Raw genomic sequence first — 20,874 nt, forward strand, 5'->3', positions numbered from 1 at the left:
ATCTCATTGTAGTTTTGATTTGCATTTCTCTAATAACTAATGAAGCTGAGCATCTTTTCATATATCTGTTGGCCATTTGTATCTCTTCCTGGGAGAAGTGTCTGTTCATGTCCTCTTCCCATTTTTTTATGGGATTGTTTGTTTGTTTGTTGTTGAGTTTTATGAGTTCTTTGTAAATTTTGGATATTAGGCCCTTATCTGAGCTGTTGTTTGAAAATATCATTTCCCATTTAGTTGGCTGTCTGTTTATTTTTATATCAGTTTCTCTTGCTGAGCAAAAACTGATGTAGTCCCATTCATTTATCTTTGCCTTCACTTCTCTTGCCATTGGAGTCAAGTTCATAAAATGTTCTTTAAAACCCAGGTCCATGATTTTAGTACCTATGTCTTCTTCTATGTACTTTATTGTTTCAGGTCTTATATTTAGGTCTTTGATCCATTTTGAATTAATTTTAGTACACGGGGACAGGCTGTAGTCGAGTTTCATTCTTTTGCATGTGGCTTTCCAGTTTTCCCAACACCATTTGTTGAAGAGGCTTTCTTTTTTCCATTGTATGTTGTTGGCCCCTTTATCAAAGATTATTTGACCATATATATGTGGTTTTATTTCTGGGCTTTCTATTCTGTTCCATTGGTCTGAGTGTCTATTTTTCTGCCAATACCATGCTGTTTTGATTATCGGGGCCCTATAATATAGTTTAAAGTCAGGTATTGTAATGCCCCCAGCTTCATTCTTTTTCCTTAGGATTGTTTTGGCTATTCGGGGTTTTTTATAGTTCCATATAATCTGATGATTTTTTGTTCCATTTCTTTAAAAAATCTCATAGGGATTTTGATGGGAATTGCATTAAATTTGTATATTGCTTTGGGTAATATGGCCATTTTGATTATATTTATTCTTCCTATCCAAGAACAAGGAATATTTTTCCATCTCATTGTATCTTTTTCAATTTCCCTTAACCATGCTTTGTAATTTTCATTATATAGGTCCTTTACATTCTTTGTGATGTTTATTCCTACGTATTTTATTTTTTTTGTTGCAATCGTGAAGGAGATTATTTTTTTGAGTTCGTTTTCTAATATTTCATTGCTGGCATATAGAAAGGCTATGGACTTTTGTATGTTAAATTTGTATCCTGCGACCTTACTGTATTGGTTTATTGTTTCTAATAATCTTTTTGTGGAGTCCTTCGGGTTTTCGATGTATAGGATCATATCATCAGCAAAAAGTGATAGCTTTACTTCTTCTTTTCCGATATGGATGCCTTTTATTTCTTTGTCTTGTCTGATTGTTCTGGCCAGAACTTCTAGCACCACGTTAAATAAGAGTGGAGAGAGTGGACAACCCTGTCTTGTTCCTGATTTAAGGTAGAAAGTCCTCAGTTTTATGCCGTTTAATAGGATGTTGGCTGATGGTTTATCATATATGGCCTTTATCATGTTGAGATATTTTCCTTCTATACCCATTTTGTTGAGAGTCTTAAACATAAAATTGTGTTGTATTTTATCAAAAGCCTTTTCTGCATCTATTGATAAGATCATGTGGTTTTTGTTCTTTGTTTTGTTGATATGGTGTATTACGTTAACCGTTTTGCGTATGTTGAACCATCCTTGAGATTCTGCGATGAATCCCACTTGATCATGATGTATTATTTTTTTAATATGTTGTTGTATTCGGTTTGCCAGTATTTTGTTTAGTATTTTAGCATCTGTATTCATTAGAGATATTGGTCTGTAGTTTTCTTTCTTTGTGCCATCCTTGCCAGGTTTTGGTATGAGGGTTATGTTGGCCTCATAAAATGTTTTTGGAAGTATTGATTCTTCTTCAATTTTTTGGAAGACTTTGAGTAGAATAGGAACCAAGTCTTCTTTGAATGTTTGATAGAATTCACTAGTATAACCGTCTGGGCCTGGACTTTTATTTTTGGGGAGGTTTTTAATAGTTTTTTCTATTTCCTCCCTGCTGATTGGTCTGTTTAGGCTTTCTGCTTCTTCGTGACTCAGTCTAGGAAGGTTGTATTGTTCTAGGAATTTATCCATTTCTTCTAGATTGTTGTATTTGGTGGCATATAATTTTTCATAGTATTCTACAATAATTCTTTGTATATCTATGATGTCTGTGGTGATCTCTCCTCTTTCATTTTGGATTTTATTTATTTGAGTCCTGTGCCTTTTTTCCTTGGTGAGTCTTGCCAAGGGTTTGTCAATTTTGTTGATCTATTCAAAGAACCAGCTCCTTGTTTTATTGATTTTTTCTATAATTTTTCTGTTCTCTATTTCATTTATTTCTGCTCTGATTTTTATTATCTCCTTTCTTCGGCTGGTTTTGGGTTGTCTTTGTTCTTCTTTTTCTAGTTCCTTAAGGTGTGAAGTTAAGTGGTTTACTTCGGCTCTCTCATGTTTGTTCATATAGGCCTGAAGTGATATGAACTTCCCTCTTATTACTGCTTTTGCTGCATCCCAGAGATTCTGATATGTCATATTTTCATTTTCATTTGTCTGTATATATCTTTTGATCTCTGCGCTTATTTCTTCTTTGACCCATTCATTTTTTAGAAGTATGTTGTTTAGTTTCCACATTTTTGTGGGTTTTTCCCCCTCTTTTTTGCAGTTGAATTCTAGTTTCAAGGCTTTATGATCAGAAAATATGCTTGGTACAATTTCAATTTTTCTAAATTTGCTGATATTGTCTTTGTGGCCCAACATATGGTCAATTCTTGAGAATGTTCCATGTACACTAGAGAAAAATGTATACTCTGTCGCTTTGGGATGAAGTGTCCTGTAGATGTCTATCATATCCAGGTGTTCTAGTATTTCGTTTAAGGCCACTATATCTTTATTGATTCTCTGTTTGGATGACCGATCTAGAGCCGTCAGCGGTGTATTGAGGTCTCCAAGTATGATTGTATTTTTGTTAGTTTTTGTTTTAAGGTCAATAAGTAGCTGTCTTATATATTTTGGTGCTTCTTGGTTTGGTGCATATATATTAAGGATTGTTATGTCTTCTTGATTCAACTTCCCCTTAATCATTATGAAATGACCATTTTTGTCTCTGAGTACTTTTTCTGTCTTGTAGTCAGCATTATTAGATATGAGTATTGCTACGCCTGCTTTTTTTTGGGTGTTGTTTGCTTGGAGTATTGTTTTCCAGCCTTTCACTTTGAATTTGTTTTTATCCTTGTTGCTTAGATGTGTTTCTTGTAGGCAGCATTTAGTTGGATTTTCTTTTTAAATCTATTCTGCTACTCTGTGTCTTTTTATTGGTAAGTTTAATCCATTTACATTTAGTGTAATTATTGACACTTGTGGGTTCCCTACTGCCATTTTATAAATTGCTTTCTGTTAGTTTTGTATCTAGTTTGATTCTTGTCTTTTGTTTTTCTATCATTTGTTTTTGTTTGTTTGTGTTCCATACTTCTTTCCTCTGTTGCTACCTTTTTTAAGTCAAGTGTTTTTGTGGTGGTTTTTTCAAGGGTGGTTACCATTAAGTAATGAAAAGGGTACCTACCATATTCATTGTAGTACCCTTTCTTATAAGTATTTCTGCACTTCATCGTCCTTTGCTACTGTTAATCTCCATCCTCTCCCCCCTTTTTTTCCTTTGTTGTCACAGTTTAAGTTTGGTTTTATTGTGTTCTTGGTGGAGCTGTTACTTGTGGTGTTGTTTTCTTTTGTTCTTTGAATCTGGTTGGAAAACCCCCTTTAGTATTTCCTGGAGTGGGGGCTTTCTGTTGATAAATTCTCTCATCTTTTCTGTATTTGTGAATGTTTTTATATCTCCTTCATACTTGAAGGATAGCTTTGATGGGTATAGTATTCTTGGCTGAAAGTTCCTCTCTTTCAGGGCTTTAAATATTGGGGTCCACTCTCTTCTAGCTTGTAGAGTTTCTGCTGAGAAATCTGATGATAATCTAATAGGCCTTCCTTTATATGTTGTACTCTTCTTTTCCCTGGCTGCCTTGAGAATTTTTTCTTTGTCATTGGTTTGTGTCATCTTTATTATGATGTGCCTTGGAGTGGGTTTGTTGGGGTTAAGAAAACTCGGTGTTCTGTTTGCTTCTTGAATTTGAGGCTTTAGTTCTTTCCACAGGCTTGGGAAGTTCTCGTCTATTATTTGTTTGAGTATATTCTCCATTCCATTTTCTTTCTCTTCTCCCTTGATATACCTATTATTCTTATGTTATTCTTTCTGATGGAGTCAGACAATTCCTGTAGGGCTTTCTCGTTTTTTATTATTTTTGAGTCTCTTTCTTCTTCTCTCTGTTGTGCCTCAAGTTGTTTGTCTTCTATTTCACTAATCCTATCCTCAATCTGGGCTGTTCTGTTAGCTAAGCTTGTTACCTCGTTTTTCAGCTTGTGAATTGAGTTTTTCATTTCTGTTTGATTTCTTTTAATAGTTTCAATTTCCTTGGTAATATATTCTTTGTGTTCATTGAGTTGTTTTCTGATCTCTCTATATTGCCTTTCTGTGTTTTCTTGTATATCTCTGAGTATTTTTAAGATTTCTATTTTAAATTCTCTGTCATTTAGCTCCAAGGCTTCCAATATGTTAAGTCTTTTCTCCATAGATTTTTCCACATCTATTTGTGTTACCTCTCTTTCTTTTGTATCCATAATATTCGATTTCCTCTTTCTTATTGGCATCTGAGGGTGGTCTTGTTGATAGCACTAATTAGAATTAATAAAGAGTAAAAAGTAAAAAAAAAAAAAAATGTAAAACACCCCACAAAAAAAAACAGTAATAATTTATTATTTCCCCCCTTTTTTCTTTCTTCTCTTTCCCTCCTCTCCCCTCCTCAGGGAAATATCGTTCCTATAATGGAGGGCCTGATTTGGGGTGAAGAGTTCAAGGGGCAAAAAAAGGGAGTAGGGACCTACTAAATGCAAAAAAAAAAAATAAAGGAAGAAAATTTTAGACAAGCATAAGATGATTTGCTTGTAAGTGATGGTCAACTAAGAGATATAATGAGAGGGATAAGAGGGAACCAGAAAAAAGTACCAAAAAAAGAATAATAAAGAAGAAAAAAATAAAAATAATAAGTAAAAATCTGTTGTATTAAGTGGAGCGAAGACTAAATACAATGGAGACCTTGGGTTGGGAGGACCCAAAATGCCACAAAAATAAACAAGAAAAAAACAAAAACAAAAGCAAAAAAGAAAAATAAAGCCAAAAAAAGCCTTGAGTCCCAAATTAACTAATTTGTTCGTGATTGAGGATGAAATGGGAGGAAAGTAAAACGAGAAAAGAAAAAACGAATAGAAAGGAAAAAATAAGAAAAAGAGAAAAACGAAGGAAGAAATAAAAAAGGAAGAGAAAAAAACAAAATAAATCAAATAAAAAAAAAAAACAAAAGAGGAGAGAGTGAGAGTTAAGTGTTTTGGAGTATAACCTTAAAGGAGGGTGAGGATGAAGAAGAGAAATAAAATGTAACACTCATGGGTAGTGTAGTTCAAGAAAAGGGAAGCATAAGATGGGCAGAGAATAGAAGGACCGAGGTGGAAGAAATAAAGGCAATAAGATAGAAGAAACAAACAACAACAACAAAAAAATTAGGGGAACAAGTTGTAAAGTCTGTGGATTTTTCTTGATTTTGAGAGGTTAACTTCTTCCTTTTTCTTTTCTCTCCCTCTTCCTGGTCGGTGATTCTGTACCCCAGGCTCTGCCCCTGTGTCACACTTAGGTAGGGATTTGCAGTTGATGGGATTCTATGGCAATGTCATATAATTGGCTTTAGTCTTGCTGGTAGTCAAGGCTTATTGGCGTTTGCAGGGTCCAACGATGAGAGAGTTTGCTTTCCTGGATTCTCTCTCCTAGTCCCCCCTTCCTGAATTAGCAGCCTGGTGATCCAGCTATAAGGCTGCAACTGCTTCTGCCTGGGGAGTAAGAGGCTCAAAGAGCTGGGAAATCCCCACTCTATCCCCACTCAGTGCAAGGCTTTGGGAAAGGCTCTGGCAGTCAGGGCCTCCAGTGTAATCAGGCGGGGGTGGGAGTCAATTGTCAAGGTGACTGTTCAGCGCCTAGCATTCAGTTGGACCTCTCAACCCAGGCTTTCCACCCTTTGTAGCCTGTTTTGGCTGGGAAGAAGAGGCACTAGTCTCTGCTTGCGACTAGTGTAGTATAGATCTTATTATCTGCCAAGTCCCTCTTTTTAGCGTTTATCCCTGAATATGGAGGCTCTATCAATCAGAAGTTGCCCCCGCCCCTTTAGCGAGAGGCACTAAAAAATATCACGCCTCTTGTCTTGGGTCGCTGAACTGAGAGAGATCTTATCAATTAGAACCGAAGGTGCGCAGATTTCATGGGTTAAGCTAATTTCAGTGATTGGGTCGCAGCTGTGCTCCCGAAGGTATTTCAGGCTGCCTGCGCGCGCCCCTCCCCCAACGCTTGATTGTTAGCTTGAATGGCTGGGTGAGGTGCCCCGCCTACGGAGAGAATCTCCCAATTAGAAGACCACCCTGGTGCCTCTCCCGCTCGCCCTGCCGCTGGCAGCTGAATCGCACCAGGCGCAGGATAATGGGGCACCCTGGGTGTGCGGGCCAGTAAGGCGCTCTGGGCGTGTGGAATGCCCAGGGCACGCGCGCGAATGGGGTACTCCGGGCACCGGTGGCTGGCGACTCTCACTCGCAGTGCGCGGGCCGCTGGGAACCTTAGCGGTGCTCGCTCTGTAACCGGAAGGTCCTATTTCTGATTAAAGTCACATTTTCAGATGCTTGGTATTAGGATTTTTTTTTTTTTTTTTTTGGTATTAGGATTTTGACATATGAATTTTGAGGAGACACAGTTCAGTCTATAATACCATCTTTAAATCAATCAGTTTTGTAGGGTTTATTTATTTGTTGATATTTTATACAGAAATAGAGGGTTTTTAGTTCCTTGGCCTAGCAGTCTTACCTTTTCACCTGTATTTGCTTCCTGGATGAAAGGACTTTATTACTTGAAGGGCAAGTATGAGGGCACATGCTCTGGTGAATCCCTAGGCACACCCCGAGTTTCATGATGGCTGTCTGAAAGGGAGGCGCAGAGGGGCCGCCTGTGGCTGGCTGCCCTCTTGTGCAGCTCTTCTCCCTCCAGGACCAAGTATAGCCACCCAGAATTGTGTGGTGGGTTTTCATGTGTTTAAACTGTTGACTTTTATAAAATCCCCAAATTCTTAATTTAGAACATTTCATGTGTTCCTTCTCTGTTTGTTATCCCTGTCCTGAATGTGGTGTGTAATCCGTATTTTCCCAAAGAATGTCCTTACCAGGGACATATAGGGACAGCTGCTCCTTTAGAAAAGGGTTTCGTGTAAGTGTGGGGAACTTTCCAAGGGGAGGGCCCGCACAGGAAAAGCCTGCAAATTCTCCCAGCAAAGAAACTTACTTTTGTTAAAAACTCGTAATCTCCTAAAGGTATCTGGAGATGGATATGTAATATGTAGTAACGTCTTGTGGGGCATGCTTTGAGGAAATTTTGTTCTCTAACCAGTATCCAGAGGAACTTCAGTGTTAACATACTTCTATCTTTCCTCTACAAGTTCTCTGTGGCCTGAAATGTTTATCAGCATATGGTGGGCCTCGCACAATAATTGTTACTGTCGCTGCATAAGAAGGAAAAATAGGCCCTGGCTGGTTGGCTCACTGGTAGAGCATCGGCCTGGCGTGCAGGAGTCCCGGGTTCGATTCCCGGCCAGGGCACACAGGAGAAGTGCCCATCTGCTTCTCCACCCCTCCCCCTCTCCTTCCTCTCCTTCCTCTCTGTCTCTCTCTTCCGCTCCCGCAGCCAAGGCTCCATTGGAGCAGAGTTGGCCCGGGCGCTGAGGATGGCTCCATGGCCTCTGCTTCAGGCGCTGGAATGGCTCGTTGCAACAGAACAATGCCCCAGATGGCAGAGCATCACCCCCTGGTGGGTGTGCCGGGTGGATCCCGGTCGGGCGCATGCGGGAGTCTGACTGCTTCCCCGTTTCCAGCTTCGGAAAAATACAAAAAAAAGGAAGGAAAAATACACTAGTTAAGTTTTAGGGAACTTCACATTTTGTTAGGTTAACAAAGTAATGAGATCTGTTTATCTAACAAAAGACAGGATTGTTCCCAACAACTATTTAAATAGTAGCTATTTCTGTGTGTTCTTTAGGTCTTTGCAAGGCTTTTCACTCTGTGTGTGTGCCCTTAATTTAAGGACCTTCTCTACCTGTTCAGCTCTGGATTTGTGCACTCACTCGGTCTATGGTTTGCATCTCTTTATTCTCAGAGAACTACCACGAACATGTAGATTTACATAAAAATCCACACAGCCCTGATAACGGTAGCTGCCAGCCAAGGAAAGCTAGTGAAACGAATTAAAGTTAAATAAACTAAAATTTAGTTCCTCAGTTGTACCAACCACATTTCAGTGCTCAGCAGCCATACTTGACAAGTGCCCACTGGATTCAGCGCAGGCATAGACTGCTTCCAGTAGCACAGAAAGTTCGAGTGGACAGTGCTCATTTAGGCGGTGAAGACTTTATTCTTGAAACTACTCTCCTGTGGAACCAACGAGGAGACATGCTGGCCATTTCTAATCAAAAGTACTGGTTCCCATTCAAGGACAGGCACCAAGTCTTTGTCCCAATTGCTTGACCAGGAGCTTCCACATCTTTGCTTTTCTTCTCTCCTTCTCTGAGACGTGGTTCTAAGCTAGCATATTTTCCTTTCCTTCTTCCTTTCCAAGGTGGCTGCCTGCACTGAATTTGAGCCTTAGGACCTTGTCACTGTCTCCTTAGCCTTCTCTACCTGGTGTGCCTCCTTTTCTTGTCAACACTTACATGATGTAGTCAGTTAAACTAGTCCTCCTCCCAGGGTTTGAGTGCTGATTCCAAACTTACCTTTTCCACCCTACTCAAGATAATAAGGGTTCGAGGTTTATCACCCCCATGCCTCCCTCCCACACTGCACTTCAGGCTCATTTCATTGCATTAGATGAACTTGCAATGAAGAGAATAGTTTCTTCTTCCCTATAGGAACAATTCAGTTAGATTCAGTTGACTGTGGCTAATTTGGTGGTTTAATATAATACCCTTTCTTTTCTACCTACTAGTGAATAATCAATCTGGTTGGTATACTCAGGGTACTCTCAAAAAACTAGAGGTTTCCCTCTGCCCCACCCCAACACACAGGCACAATTCAGGATTATTATTATCTCTTGCTGATTTTGGAAGTCGCTGAGAACAGATTGGTTTCCAGATTTATAAGGGAAAGACCATGGTTATATTTCGAGCATGGGGAGCAGGGCAGTGATGAGAAAGAAAAAATAGAGACTAAAAACCTTCCCTGAATACAAGTAGGAAAGTGTCTGTCTTACTTGTCTGACCTTTGCCAACCAAGTTTATGCTTTGTCCATTCTCTTATGTTTCTCCTTCCTACCTTGAAAAATATTTGAGAGAGGTCCTGACCTGTGGTGGCACAGAGGTCGCCAGTTCAAAACCCTGCACTTGTCTGGTCAAGGCACATTTTGGAATTGATGCATTTGCTCCTCCTACTTTCTCCCCCCCCCCCCTCAAATGAATAAATTTTTTAAAAATTTACCATCTTAACCATTTTTAAAAAAAGAAAAAAATATTTGACAGGTATCACTTAGAATTTCACCTTTTTGTGAACAGTGTTTCTCTGGAGCATTTTTTGTTGTTAACTCAGACTCTGGTATTCCTGCTTGTTCTGCATTCTGACTTGAACTTTAAAATGGCACGAGTGGTAGACAGCACCCTTAACATCTTTTATCTAACTTCCATTAGGAAATGAATTCTCTTGGTTTAGACTTGTTGAGCTGCCTTCCATGGCCATAGGTCTTGTAAGGTTGACAACCTTCTTACCCGTGTCGTGCATAACTGCTTTAAGAGCATCTCCTGGCAGAAACTGGACTAGACAGGTCGTGCCTGCTACGGAAGACACTCAGGGGAGAGGAGCTAGATAGAAGTCACAATAACAAGTGGATGGCAGACTTCACTCTGAGTTCTCTGATGGGTCCTGCAGACCACCAGACACGCAGTCTTTTCTTTATTGATGAGAATTATTGATTGGATGGTTGGGAGGCCATGTTTTAAGAAGTTTAGTTTCCCTTTGTTACTCTTAAATATTTTCCTAGACATGTATACCTTTGTTAAGCTTCCAGGCAAATTCAAAGCAACAGAACCCGTCAGCATCCTTTACATGAAGCCTGCACATTGATTCCTGCATGCTGGCCCAACTGTAGAGGGCAATATCTCTTTGGGGACATCATCTTTGTTGATGAAAGAAATCTGTCTCTTCCCCTCAACCCCTAAAATCATAGTGGAAATCCTAACATTCTTGAGTTTCCTCATAGATCTGTAAGTCTTACTATAACTTAGTTGATCTTTTGAATAAGATAGAAATCTTTTTTTTTTTTTTTTTTTTTTTTTAAAGGAGGGAAGATAGTGAGACAGAGTGCCACAGGCGGCCTGACCAGTATACCCTGGCAACCAGGTCTAGAGCTGATGCTCAAATCAACCGAGCTGTCCTCAGTGCCCGTAGCTGATGCTCCAGTTGAGTCACTAGTTACGAGAGGGGTAGACTGAGAGAAAGGGGGGAGAGAAACAGGTGGTCGCTTCTCCTGTGTGCCCTGACCAGGAATCAAACCCAGGACATATGCACACTAGGCCAACACTGTCCACTGAGCCAACCAGCGAGGGCCAAGATAGATATCTTTATATTACTCAGTAATAAAATTACATTCTTTTGAGACCTTAAACATATTTTATGAGAAATTCTGATTCACCTATATGTGGAGCCCAAATTGAGATGAAAATTCTAGAAATAATTTTACCAGCATGATTTGCACAAAAAAATTCTTTATGAGATGCTTTGGTTATATCACTAAAAAATTTTTTTTTTTTTTTTTACATTTTTCTGAAGCTGGAAACAGGGAGAGACAGACAGACTCCCACATGTGCCCGACCGGGATCCACCCAGCACGCCCACCATGGGGCCACGCTCTGCCCACCAGGAAGCGATGCTCTGCCCATCCTGGGCGTCGCCATGTTGCGACCAGAGCCACTCTAGCGCCTGAGGCAGAGGCCAAAGAGCCATCCCCAGCGCCCGGGCCATCTTTGCTCCAGTGGAGCCTTGGCTGCGGGAGGGGAAGAGAGAGACAGAGAGGAAGGCGCGGCGGAGGGGTGGAGAAGCAAATGGGCGCTTCTCCTGTGTGCCCTGGCCGGGAATCGAACCCGGGTCCTCCTCACGCTAGGCCGACGCTCTACCGCTGAGCCAACCGGCCAGGGCCTACTAAAAATTTTTAAGGGAGATTATTTTAAGTAATTTAACATTTGAATTATTTAATGATAATTAAAATTAATTTGAATTAATGCTTTCATATTGATTGTTTTTCACAGTTTATGTGTAGAGCTTAAAAACTCGATATATCCCCTTTCCTAGGAGTTGGACGGTCGATGGAATCCAAGCTAGCATCTTTGGGAATTAAAACTTGTGGAGACTTGCAATGTATGACCATGGCAAAACTCCAGAAAGAATTTGGTCCTAAAACAGGTCAGATGCTTTATAGGTTCTGTCGTGGTTTGGATGATAGACCAGTTCGGACCGAGAAGGCAAGAAAGTCGGTTTCCGCTGAGATCAACTATGGAATAAGGTTTGCCCAGGTACTGCGCTCCTATGGGTTCCCTACACACTGCTCTTCATGTCTTCTCAGGCCTTGCGTCAGCAGACCAGACTCTGGTGCTGGACATTAAGTCTTTAGACTCTTACTGTTTCCAGGGTTTGCAGAATCCTTTTTTCAAAATAGATGCTTAGCAAGATAATAATGTTGAAATAACATGGGAGTTTTTCTATGTATGTCTTTCCGTAGCCTAAAGAAGCAGAGGCTTTTCTTCTGAGTCTTTCAGAAGAAATTCAAAGACGACTTGAAGCTGCTGGCATGAAGGGTAAACGCCTGACTCTGAAAATAATGGTACGAAAGCCAGGGGCCCCTGTAGAAACTGCAAAATTCGGAGGCCATGGGATTTGTGATAACATCGCCAGGTAAACTTATCTTAAAAAGGGTATTGGGTATTAATATTTCTGTGCAGGTTTTTAACAATTAATAGAATATCAAGAAAGAGTATGTATAAACATTTGTACACTGATGTTATCTGATACTCTGTAGAGCCAGGTCTGTATGGAAGCCATTTGAGTTATGTTAGTGTGCTCAGGCTCCCAGTCATGTGAGCTCGGAGCAGGAGGTCAGCCTGGCAGTGCGATCACTTCAGCACGTGGACAGAAAGAAAGAGAAAGGCCTCATACTGCACCTACAGAGATCGTTTGGACTTGGTGTAAGAGAGCCATTGGGAAACGTACCATATTTCCCCAGGTATAAGATGCTCCCATGTGTAAGATGCACCTTAATTTTGGGGCCAAAATTTGAAAAAAATGTATTACATAGTTATTGAACTCAAGTTTTTATTCATCATAAAATTCATAGGACTCTTCATCCACACACAAAAAAAACAGGAAATGCAAGTAATAAAATCTACAACCACTGTAAAAGATGCACTCAGTTTTTAGACCTCATGTTTTCGAAAAAAGTGCGTCTTATACATGGGGAAATACGGTATATAGTAATTTAGTAAATGATTTGAATGAACCATTTGCTTCATTTAGGGTGGTCTTTCTCTTTGCGAAAGGATTATAGCCTCTGAAAACTTGTAGAATACATTTAAAAACCCTGTTTTTTTTATTTTTTTTATTGCTTAATATTCATTTTGAAACATCCCCTAATTTTTGTGAGCAGTGTAGTTTGAGGCAAGCACTGAAATACTGTGGAAGAAGTGATACAGTAACTGAGATTGGCTTCAAGACACTTGGAGTGGGGTAAGAGTGCTGCAGGGTCGTTACAAGCAACTGCTGAGGTCCCAGGAGGGGAGAGTTGGGGAGGCAGACAGAGACTTTTGTATGAGCCTGACCAGGATCCACCTGGCCAGCCCCCTATGGGGCAGTGCTCTGCCCATCTGGGGCTGCTGCTCCATTGCTCAGCAACCGAGCTATTTTAGTACCTGAGGTGAGGCCATGGAGCCATCCTCAGTGCCCAGAGCCAACCTGCTCCAAACATTCAAGCCATGGCTGCGGGAGGGAGAGAGAAAGAGAGAAGGAGGAGTGGAGAAGGAGATGGTTACTTCTCCTGTGTGCCCTGATCCAGGAATCAAACCTGGGACTTCTACATGCTGGGCCAACGCTCTGCCACGGAGCCAATTGTCCAGGGCTGAAAATACATAGTTTTACAGTCCATTTTATCCCCCACTGTGCACAGAATTATATCTGTTGGTCAAACAAACCTTTGAGACTTTTGACCTAGAAAGCCACGTGGGAGAAAAGGGTTAGCTCATGCCACCATATAGCTCACATTCACATATTCATAGCAATGTTGCTGAGAGTAATGTGAAGACCCTGTCAGTTGTAGAAAACTCTCAATTTTATCATGAATGCCTTTGTCCATCATCAGGAAAATAGAGTATAAATTACACATTAAACAACCTGATTTATAAGTATATTTTTATGCAGTTGATAGTCTTGAATGGTTATATTTACCTGTTTTAATGAACATTTCATGTACCCTTATTTTAAGTGGTAGTTTATTAACTAGAGTGATAGTGGTCATTTCTATAATAAGCTGGTTATTAGGACCTTACTCTGCATATTTCTTTCTAAACATGGTTTCCATGGGAACATCAGATCTACTTTATTACACCATTTCTGGGAATGTAACCCAGGGCTTCATTTGTTCAAGACACACAGAATGGATCATCTAAAACTGAAATCACTTTCCTCTGGGGGGAGAAGAGGCAGTAACTAGAATACCTCTCGCCCTGTGGGTAGCTCAGACACCTCACTGGTACTGGCACCCTGGGCTGCGATGCATTGAGCAGCACTCGGGCTTACATGCTGCTCTTGCTGAGAAGAGCATCCTCTTTGGGAAAATCCAGGTTCTCCAAAATCTAATGACAACATTTGGAAAACTGGGGTCGATCATACTTTATTTCCTCTAACTCAGGATAATATTTATTCAACTTTTTTATAAGCATGTGTCTGTTTGCTGTTGTTGGTATTTGTTTCTTTTGTCCTGAACTTAAAAAGAAAAAATTGTATCATGAAGATTTTTTTTAAATTTTTTTTATTTATTTACTTTTTTAGATTTTTTTATTTATTCATTTTTTTTATTAGAGAGAGAGAGATAGAGAGAGAATAGGGGGAGGAGCAGGAAGCATCAACTCCCATATGTGCCTTGACCAGGCAAGCCCAGGGTTTTGAACCAGCGACCTCAGCATTTCAGGTCGACACTTTATCCACTGCGCCACCACAGATCAGGCTGTATCATGAAGATTTTAAACATATACTACAAAAGTAGAAATAGTGTAACATCCTCCCCTCCCCGGTCCTCAGCAGTTGCTTGTAGGGACCCTGCAGCACTCTTACCCCACTCCAAGTGCCTTGAAGCCAATCTCAGTTACTGTATCACTTCTTTCACAGTATTTCAGCGCTTGTCTCAAACTACACTGCTCACAAAAATTAGGGGATGTTTCAAAATGAATATGAAGTGATAAAAAAAGCATTTAATTTTTTTTTTATTAAACAACATCAGAAAAGCAAGTGACAAGTCAAAGAAGGTTGTTTGATTATGCAAATGAGATGCAAACCCAACTTTTATTTCATTGGTGGAAATGCACTGTCCAAAAGGCTTAAAGTACTGGAGTATCTGCACAGTCCCTGATCCCCTAGTTTTTGTGAGCAGTGTAGATAGGGACTCTTTGTTGAATAAACACAGTAATAAAATACATATTTTGCTCTGCCCTTAAAATACTGACTTTGGATGACACGTGATGCAAAAGGAGCATGATTGATTGAAACAAGTGGCATTTTATAAATGTTATCAAGATGTAGGCAAATTGTAGGCCATTAAACCCAGCATTGTGGGGGGCAAAATGACTGCATGAGAGATGCTGTAGGTGAGGAATCATGAACTAGAATACTGACCCTATATTTCCTCATTCAGGTGTTGACAGATTCAGCCTGTGGCTTGTTTTGTGATTGATGTGAGGGAAGAATGATTTTTGTATAAAAGCTTGTGAAAAATGAAGCATGTGAAGGAGACCACTGGGCACAAGTTATTTACTGTCTGGGCTGTGACAGAAAAGTTTGATTCCTGCTGTAGTCTGTCTGATGTTCAGTTGAGTGAATTAAAAACTGGTCTTCATGTTCCATAATTCTGTAATTTCTTATACTTGGACTTAATTAAAAGCAACCTTGTAATGTAATCCTGTGACTTACAGACTTCCAATACATTATGAAACTGTCACAGAAATGACAGATTTTAAGTTGCCTATCAGAGGCTACATGTCGACTGAGGTCTGGCTTGATTAATCCTTCAGGAAACTTTTTGTCAGTTTTCTTTTTGGAAAAAGAATATTTTCCCCCTTTGGATTTCTTTTGTGTATGTGTTTTTAATTTTAATTTTATATATACATATTTTTAATCAAAGTAACTGTAATGGAAAGGAGCGACATCCAATGCTCTCAGTCCCATGTGTCCCTCCCCAGCTCCGCGTGCCAGTCTTCCGGCTGTTCAGTGGTTTCTCCCAGCATTCACACCATTTTAGATACATACTTAGACTGCTATTTCTAGCTTATTTCAGTTTTGCAAAATGTTTACCAATTTTCTGCAATTTTCTGCTAGATGAGGATTTGTTCTCTTTGCCATTGTCAAGTACTGTTTTCCCTGTGTGCATAGTTTTTTGTGGGTAATGAAGTCATGGGTTTTTGGTTCAGTCACTGTTTAGTGTTACTACATTGTTACAGTCACGTACTTGTACAGAGATGATTCATATAGTCCACTGGGATCATGTTTCCTCTCCTATTGAACTTGTTTTTCCTGGAGTTACTGAGTATCTTGTTTTGCTCGATTGCTTTTTTTGTGAATATGCGAGAGGTTATCCTCAAACTCCCAGTATTTTTCAGTACATCAGCAATCTGTTGGGCTCTTCTTTTTTCTTGGAGAGCTTTCTCTTGGGTCCCCCAACTGCTCCAGCCTGGGCTGGCTTCAGACCCCCTGCAGAGCCTTCTCTGTGGTCTATGTGGCCTCCCTGTGTTCACCCTCCTAGTGTTTATTGAGGAGGAATGCATGGCAGTGATTATTTCAACCTGTGTGTCTGTCCTGATGCTCAATGCTTTTGCCAACTTGAAGGTTATAAATATAACTTAGAAAGTTTTTCCTGTGGTTATTTAAAGGCTCTATTGTCATCCATTTTTCAGGATACGGTTGAGAAGTTCGGTGCTCTTCTGGCTGCCCTATGTGTATGGGGTCTGTCCTTGCCCTGTGGAGCTCTCAGGACCTGTCGCAGGTCCTGGAATTGTCTTGTCTGCTCTTTGTCACTCTGCCAGGTCCTTTGTCTCTATTAAACTTTTTATTTCTAGTAAGATTTTAAATTCCGAGTTCTGAGTAGTAGTATTCTAATATCTCTTATTTCCCATTGCCGTATTACTGCTTACCTCTTAATTATTCTTCTAGTCCCAGTGTGAGTCTGTTTCTTCAAGTTTAATTTTTCCTGTTTTGGTTGCCGTGTTTATATTAGAGGTTTTCTTCAAGTATCTGTCTGTCTGATAGTTCTTGGCTGTCTCTTCCTATGTGAACTGCTGAAATGTTTGGATCCTCTGGAGCAGGGGTCTCCAAACTTTTTACATAGGGGGCCAGTTCATTGTCTCTTAGACTGTTAGAGGGCTGGACTATAAAAAAAAAAATTATGAACAGGCCTTGGTCGGTTCCTCAGTGGTAGAGCATCAGCCTGGCATGCAGGAGTCCCGGGTTTGATTCCCGGCCAGGGCACACAGGAGAAGCGCCCATCTGCTTCTCCACCCCTCCCCCTCTCCTTCCTCTCTGTCTCTCTCTTCCCCTCCCACAGCCAAGGCTCCATTGGAGCAAAGATGGCCCGGGCGCTGAGGATAGCTCGATGGCCTCTGCCTCAGGCGCTAGAATGGCTCTGGTTGCAACAGAGCGATGCCCCAGATGGGCAGAACATTAACCCCTGGTGGGCATGCCGGGTGGGTCCCGGTCAGGCACACGCGCAAGTCTGTCTGCCTGCCTCCCCATTTCCAACTTCAGAAAAATACAAAAAAAAAAAAAATTATTAACAAATCCCTATGCACACTGCACATATCTTATTTTAAAGTAAAAAAACAAAACAGGAAAATACAATATTTAAAATAAAAAACAAGTAAATTTAAATCAACAAACTGACCAGTATTTCAATGGGAACTATTGGCCTGCTTTTGGCTAATGAGATGGTCAATGTCCGGTTCCATATTTGTCACTGCTAGCCATAACAAGTGATATGTGCTTCCGGAGCCGTGACGTGTGCGTCCCGCGTCACCAGAAGTAGTACTGTATGTGAGCGATGCCGCGTTTTGCGGCACCACCACATACAGTACACCAGGGGCACAGGATGCATCCGCATCCTCTGCTCCTCTCACTGACCACCAATGAAAGAGGTGCCCCTTCCAGAAGTGCGGTGGGGGCCGGATAAATGGCCTTGGGGCCGCATGCAGCCCACGGGCCGTAGTTTGGGGACCCCTGCTCTGGATCCTTAGTGGGACACGCAGTGGGCATTGCCATAGATGAGTGGTTGGAGGAGCGGTACTGCCACAACCATTGGTAGCAGCCGTGATCTTTTCTGTTAGACTTAACATTTTCCCCACTGGACTCCTCCCGCCTCTTGTCTCACGGGTGGGTGGGAAGACAGAGAGACTGCAGCCAGCATTCTGATTACTTAGTAGGAAAGGGGTCCAGGTGGGGAAAGGGCTGACTTGAAGGATGTGCCTCGCTCCTCCATAGCTGTGTGTGCTAATCCTGGTCCCCCATAGCTGCAGAGGAGGGAGGGGTGTCTTGCGGACACCGGGGTGTCCCCTCAGGGCAAGGTTCTGGGCCTGCAGCTCAAGGCCTTCAGCAGTCACCTGGCACTCACCCTTCACTGGTTGGCCTGCAACATCTGCATCCTTACCACTTCCTCTCCCATTTCTATCTTGTAAGAGTTTATACCTTTAAAAAATCATTCTGGTCGCCTGGCTGGGCAGTGGCACAGTGATAGAGCGTCCGGCTGGGATGCGGAGTACCCAGGTTTGAGACCCCGAGGTCGCCAGCTGGAGCATGGGCTCATCTGGTTTGGGCAAAAGCTCACCAGCTTGAGCCCAGGGCCGCTGGCTCGAGCAAGGGGTTACTCGGTCTGCTGAAGGCCCACGGTCAGGGCACGTGTGGGAGGGCGGTCAATGAGCAACTAAGGTGTTGCAACGCACGGCAAGGGACTGATGGTTGATGCTTCTTGTCTCTCCGTTCCTGTCTGTCCCTCTCTCTGACTGTCTCTAAAAAAAAAAAAATTATTCTGATCAATTTAGTGGTGTTTCATTTGGAAAGAAATGAAAAACATGTTTAATCCACTGAAGTCCATTAAAAGGCATTCTTTTAAATTATTCTGTATCTTACATTAAATAAATTGAAGGTAATTATAGGTAACACATCAATAGGAATACTTTTTTAAATGGTTTCCTGAAAGAAACAGGCAGTTTTCACAGATGGATGGACACATGTCCTGGTGCAGAGAGTAAATGCAGTAAGTGCAGCTTCAGCACCCAGTGATGGTTCTGAGGGGCCGGTTGCGTGCTGGCCTCCCCTCCCCGCTGCTTCTCTGCTGTAACTATCCACACACCGCCTCTCCGTCTACAGAGGCTCTGAGGGACAGCACCATTTTAATGAACACATTCACATGTTGAAATTATTTAATGGCTTCATCTCAAACATAACAAAATTAGTCAAGAACAAAATACCAGGGGTACATAGTATTAACCATACTTCAACGTAGCTCACCTTTCTTGGAATCCAAACTTGTCTTAGAATCTAAAACTTACTTCATTCATGCTTTAGTTGCAGCATAATGTGCTTATATTTGTATATGCATTAATGAAAATACATTTTTTTTAGAAACAGTTCCTAGTTTAGTAGGCCAGGTGTTTCTTAGCTCTTCTCTCCCAGTCCCAGTGTTCTGCATTTTCTCTTCCCCTCGCTGCCAGGGGAGTGAATTAATTTGGCTTTCTTGAAGGAAGGCTGTCTCAATCATTTTTAAGCATTATATTTAGCACTTAATTGTTTTAAGTTTTTTATAGCTTCCTTTGTAACTTTTCTATAACTCTTTAAATAAGTCAGTCACTACTAGTGAGATACTAATGAATATATATGGAATTTAGCTTTTGTTCCTTTAAAAAAAGTTAATTCTGTCACTTACAGGACTGTAACTCTTGACCAGGCAACAGATAGTGCAAAAATAATTGGAAAGGCTGCACTAAACATGTTTCATACAATGAAACTAAATATATCGGATATGAGAGGGGTAAGTATATAACATTTTAAAATTCTATAATTTTTTCCCATTTGAGGCTAGATTTGGTCATGGTGGGATGTAGGTTATTTGCAGGTTTCAGCTCCTTTGCTATAACATAAGCAGAATAGAAACTGAATAACTCGACTTTCTCATCTGACCCAATGTCCTTGTTCTTCAGAGAAGACTCAAATTTGTTCTAGCCTGACCTGTGGTGGCACTGTGGGTAAAGTGTCAACCTGGAACGCTGAGGTCACCAGTTCAAAACCCTGGGCTTGCCTAGTCAAGGCACATATGGGAGTTGATGCTTCCTGCTCCTCCCTCTTCTCTCTCTCTCTCCCTTTCTCTCTCCTCTCTAAAGTGAATAAAAAAAATTTTTGTTCTGAAATTTCTGCCTAAAATAGTTTATCTTGTGTTTTACCATACCTTTCTTTTAATTAACTCAGAACTCATTTTACATGCATTATATCTTGCTTCCTGACCTTGTTCCCCTAGAACTATATGGGAGGGATATGAATCTGCAAATTCTTGTCCTGTCAGGTTCTTTTTAATCAGAAATGTACTCTAATGTCTGAGGAGGGTGACAGGGCATCCAAAACCTTAATTTTCTTAAAGATCACCATGGGTCAGTTCATTTGAGTGTAAAGGGCAGTTACTGGCTGGTGTGGGTTGTGGAAGGATTAGAAAGGACTTAGGCATTCATGATTAAACTTCTTGCAATACTGTTGAAAGCTTTTGTGCTGGTGTCCGGGTGGTTGTCTACAGATGCCTAAAGTGTAAGTATCACTGCCCATCTACACCCAAACCCATTTTTTAACTTTATGTTAACTATGTTATATATTTATTATATTCTATGAAGCAAGGTGGCAGGTAGACTGACCCATATTTAAATTTTTTTGATATTATTTTTAAAACTTAGCTGGCTAGAACTTCAGTGAGATATAGCATCCCGCTTTTTTGTATTTTCTAGTTTTGAAGAGATTGCATTTTGCATGGGGAGAACTGGACACCTGAAGATTGATGGGGACACCTCCTCACGAGGGGCCGGGGAAGCCGTTTTCCTAACAAATCACATAGAAGGCTGTTCGAATGCTTTCCTTGAACAGTATATTATACTAACAGTATCTAGAATATGTAAAAAGATTAGTGAGTTTTTCTCAGTTGACTTCATATTTCGCTTTAGTTTTCCTAAAAACATACTCTTTCTTCTGATTGTAGGTTGGGATCCAAGTGAACCAGTTGTTTCCTGCTAATCCAAACCCGTCTGCATGTCTCAGTCGCCCGTCATTTCTGCCAGGCCACTTTCCCAGTGGGTCACACTCGGTCCTCGATCTCTTCCAAGTTCAGAAAGCAAAGAAACCCACAGAAGAGGAGAACGAGGAAGGTCAGTGGTGCCACTGACACCCTTAGGAAAGCTGTCCACTGTGAAGGTTGTCTGGCGTGGTTGCACGCGCCCTTCTGGATCATGATGAACAGTAATGAAGTTTGTGGGTTAAGGT

The 20,874-nt window shown here is 41.0% G+C and overlaps 1 protein-coding gene across 10 annotated transcripts in view; it reads left to right on the forward strand.

The window, feature by feature from the left end:
* Positions 1 to 20,874, forward strand: part of REV1 (REV1 DNA directed polymerase) — a 135,588-nt gene that overhangs the window by 109,185 nt on the left and 5,529 nt on the right. For all 10 annotated transcript variants that reach the window (XM_066267852.1, XM_066267853.1, XM_066267845.1 and 7 more), the window contains 4 exons: positions 11,407 to 11,627; positions 11,834 to 12,006; positions 19,285 to 19,387; positions 20,594 to 20,759. In XM_066267852.1, the coding sequence (XP_066123949.1) occupies positions 11,407 to 11,627; positions 11,834 to 12,006; positions 19,285 to 19,387; positions 20,594 to 20,759 (663 nt within the window). The remainder of the gene's footprint in view (positions 1 to 11,406; positions 11,628 to 11,833; positions 12,007 to 19,284; positions 19,388 to 20,593; positions 20,760 to 20,874) is intronic.

The sequence above is a fragment of the Saccopteryx bilineata genome, chromosome 3, assembly GCF_036850765.1.
Source record: "Saccopteryx bilineata isolate mSacBil1 chromosome 3, mSacBil1_pri_phased_curated, whole genome shotgun sequence".
In the NCBI taxonomy this organism is placed as follows: Eukaryota; Metazoa; Chordata; class Mammalia; order Chiroptera; family Emballonuridae; genus Saccopteryx; species Saccopteryx bilineata.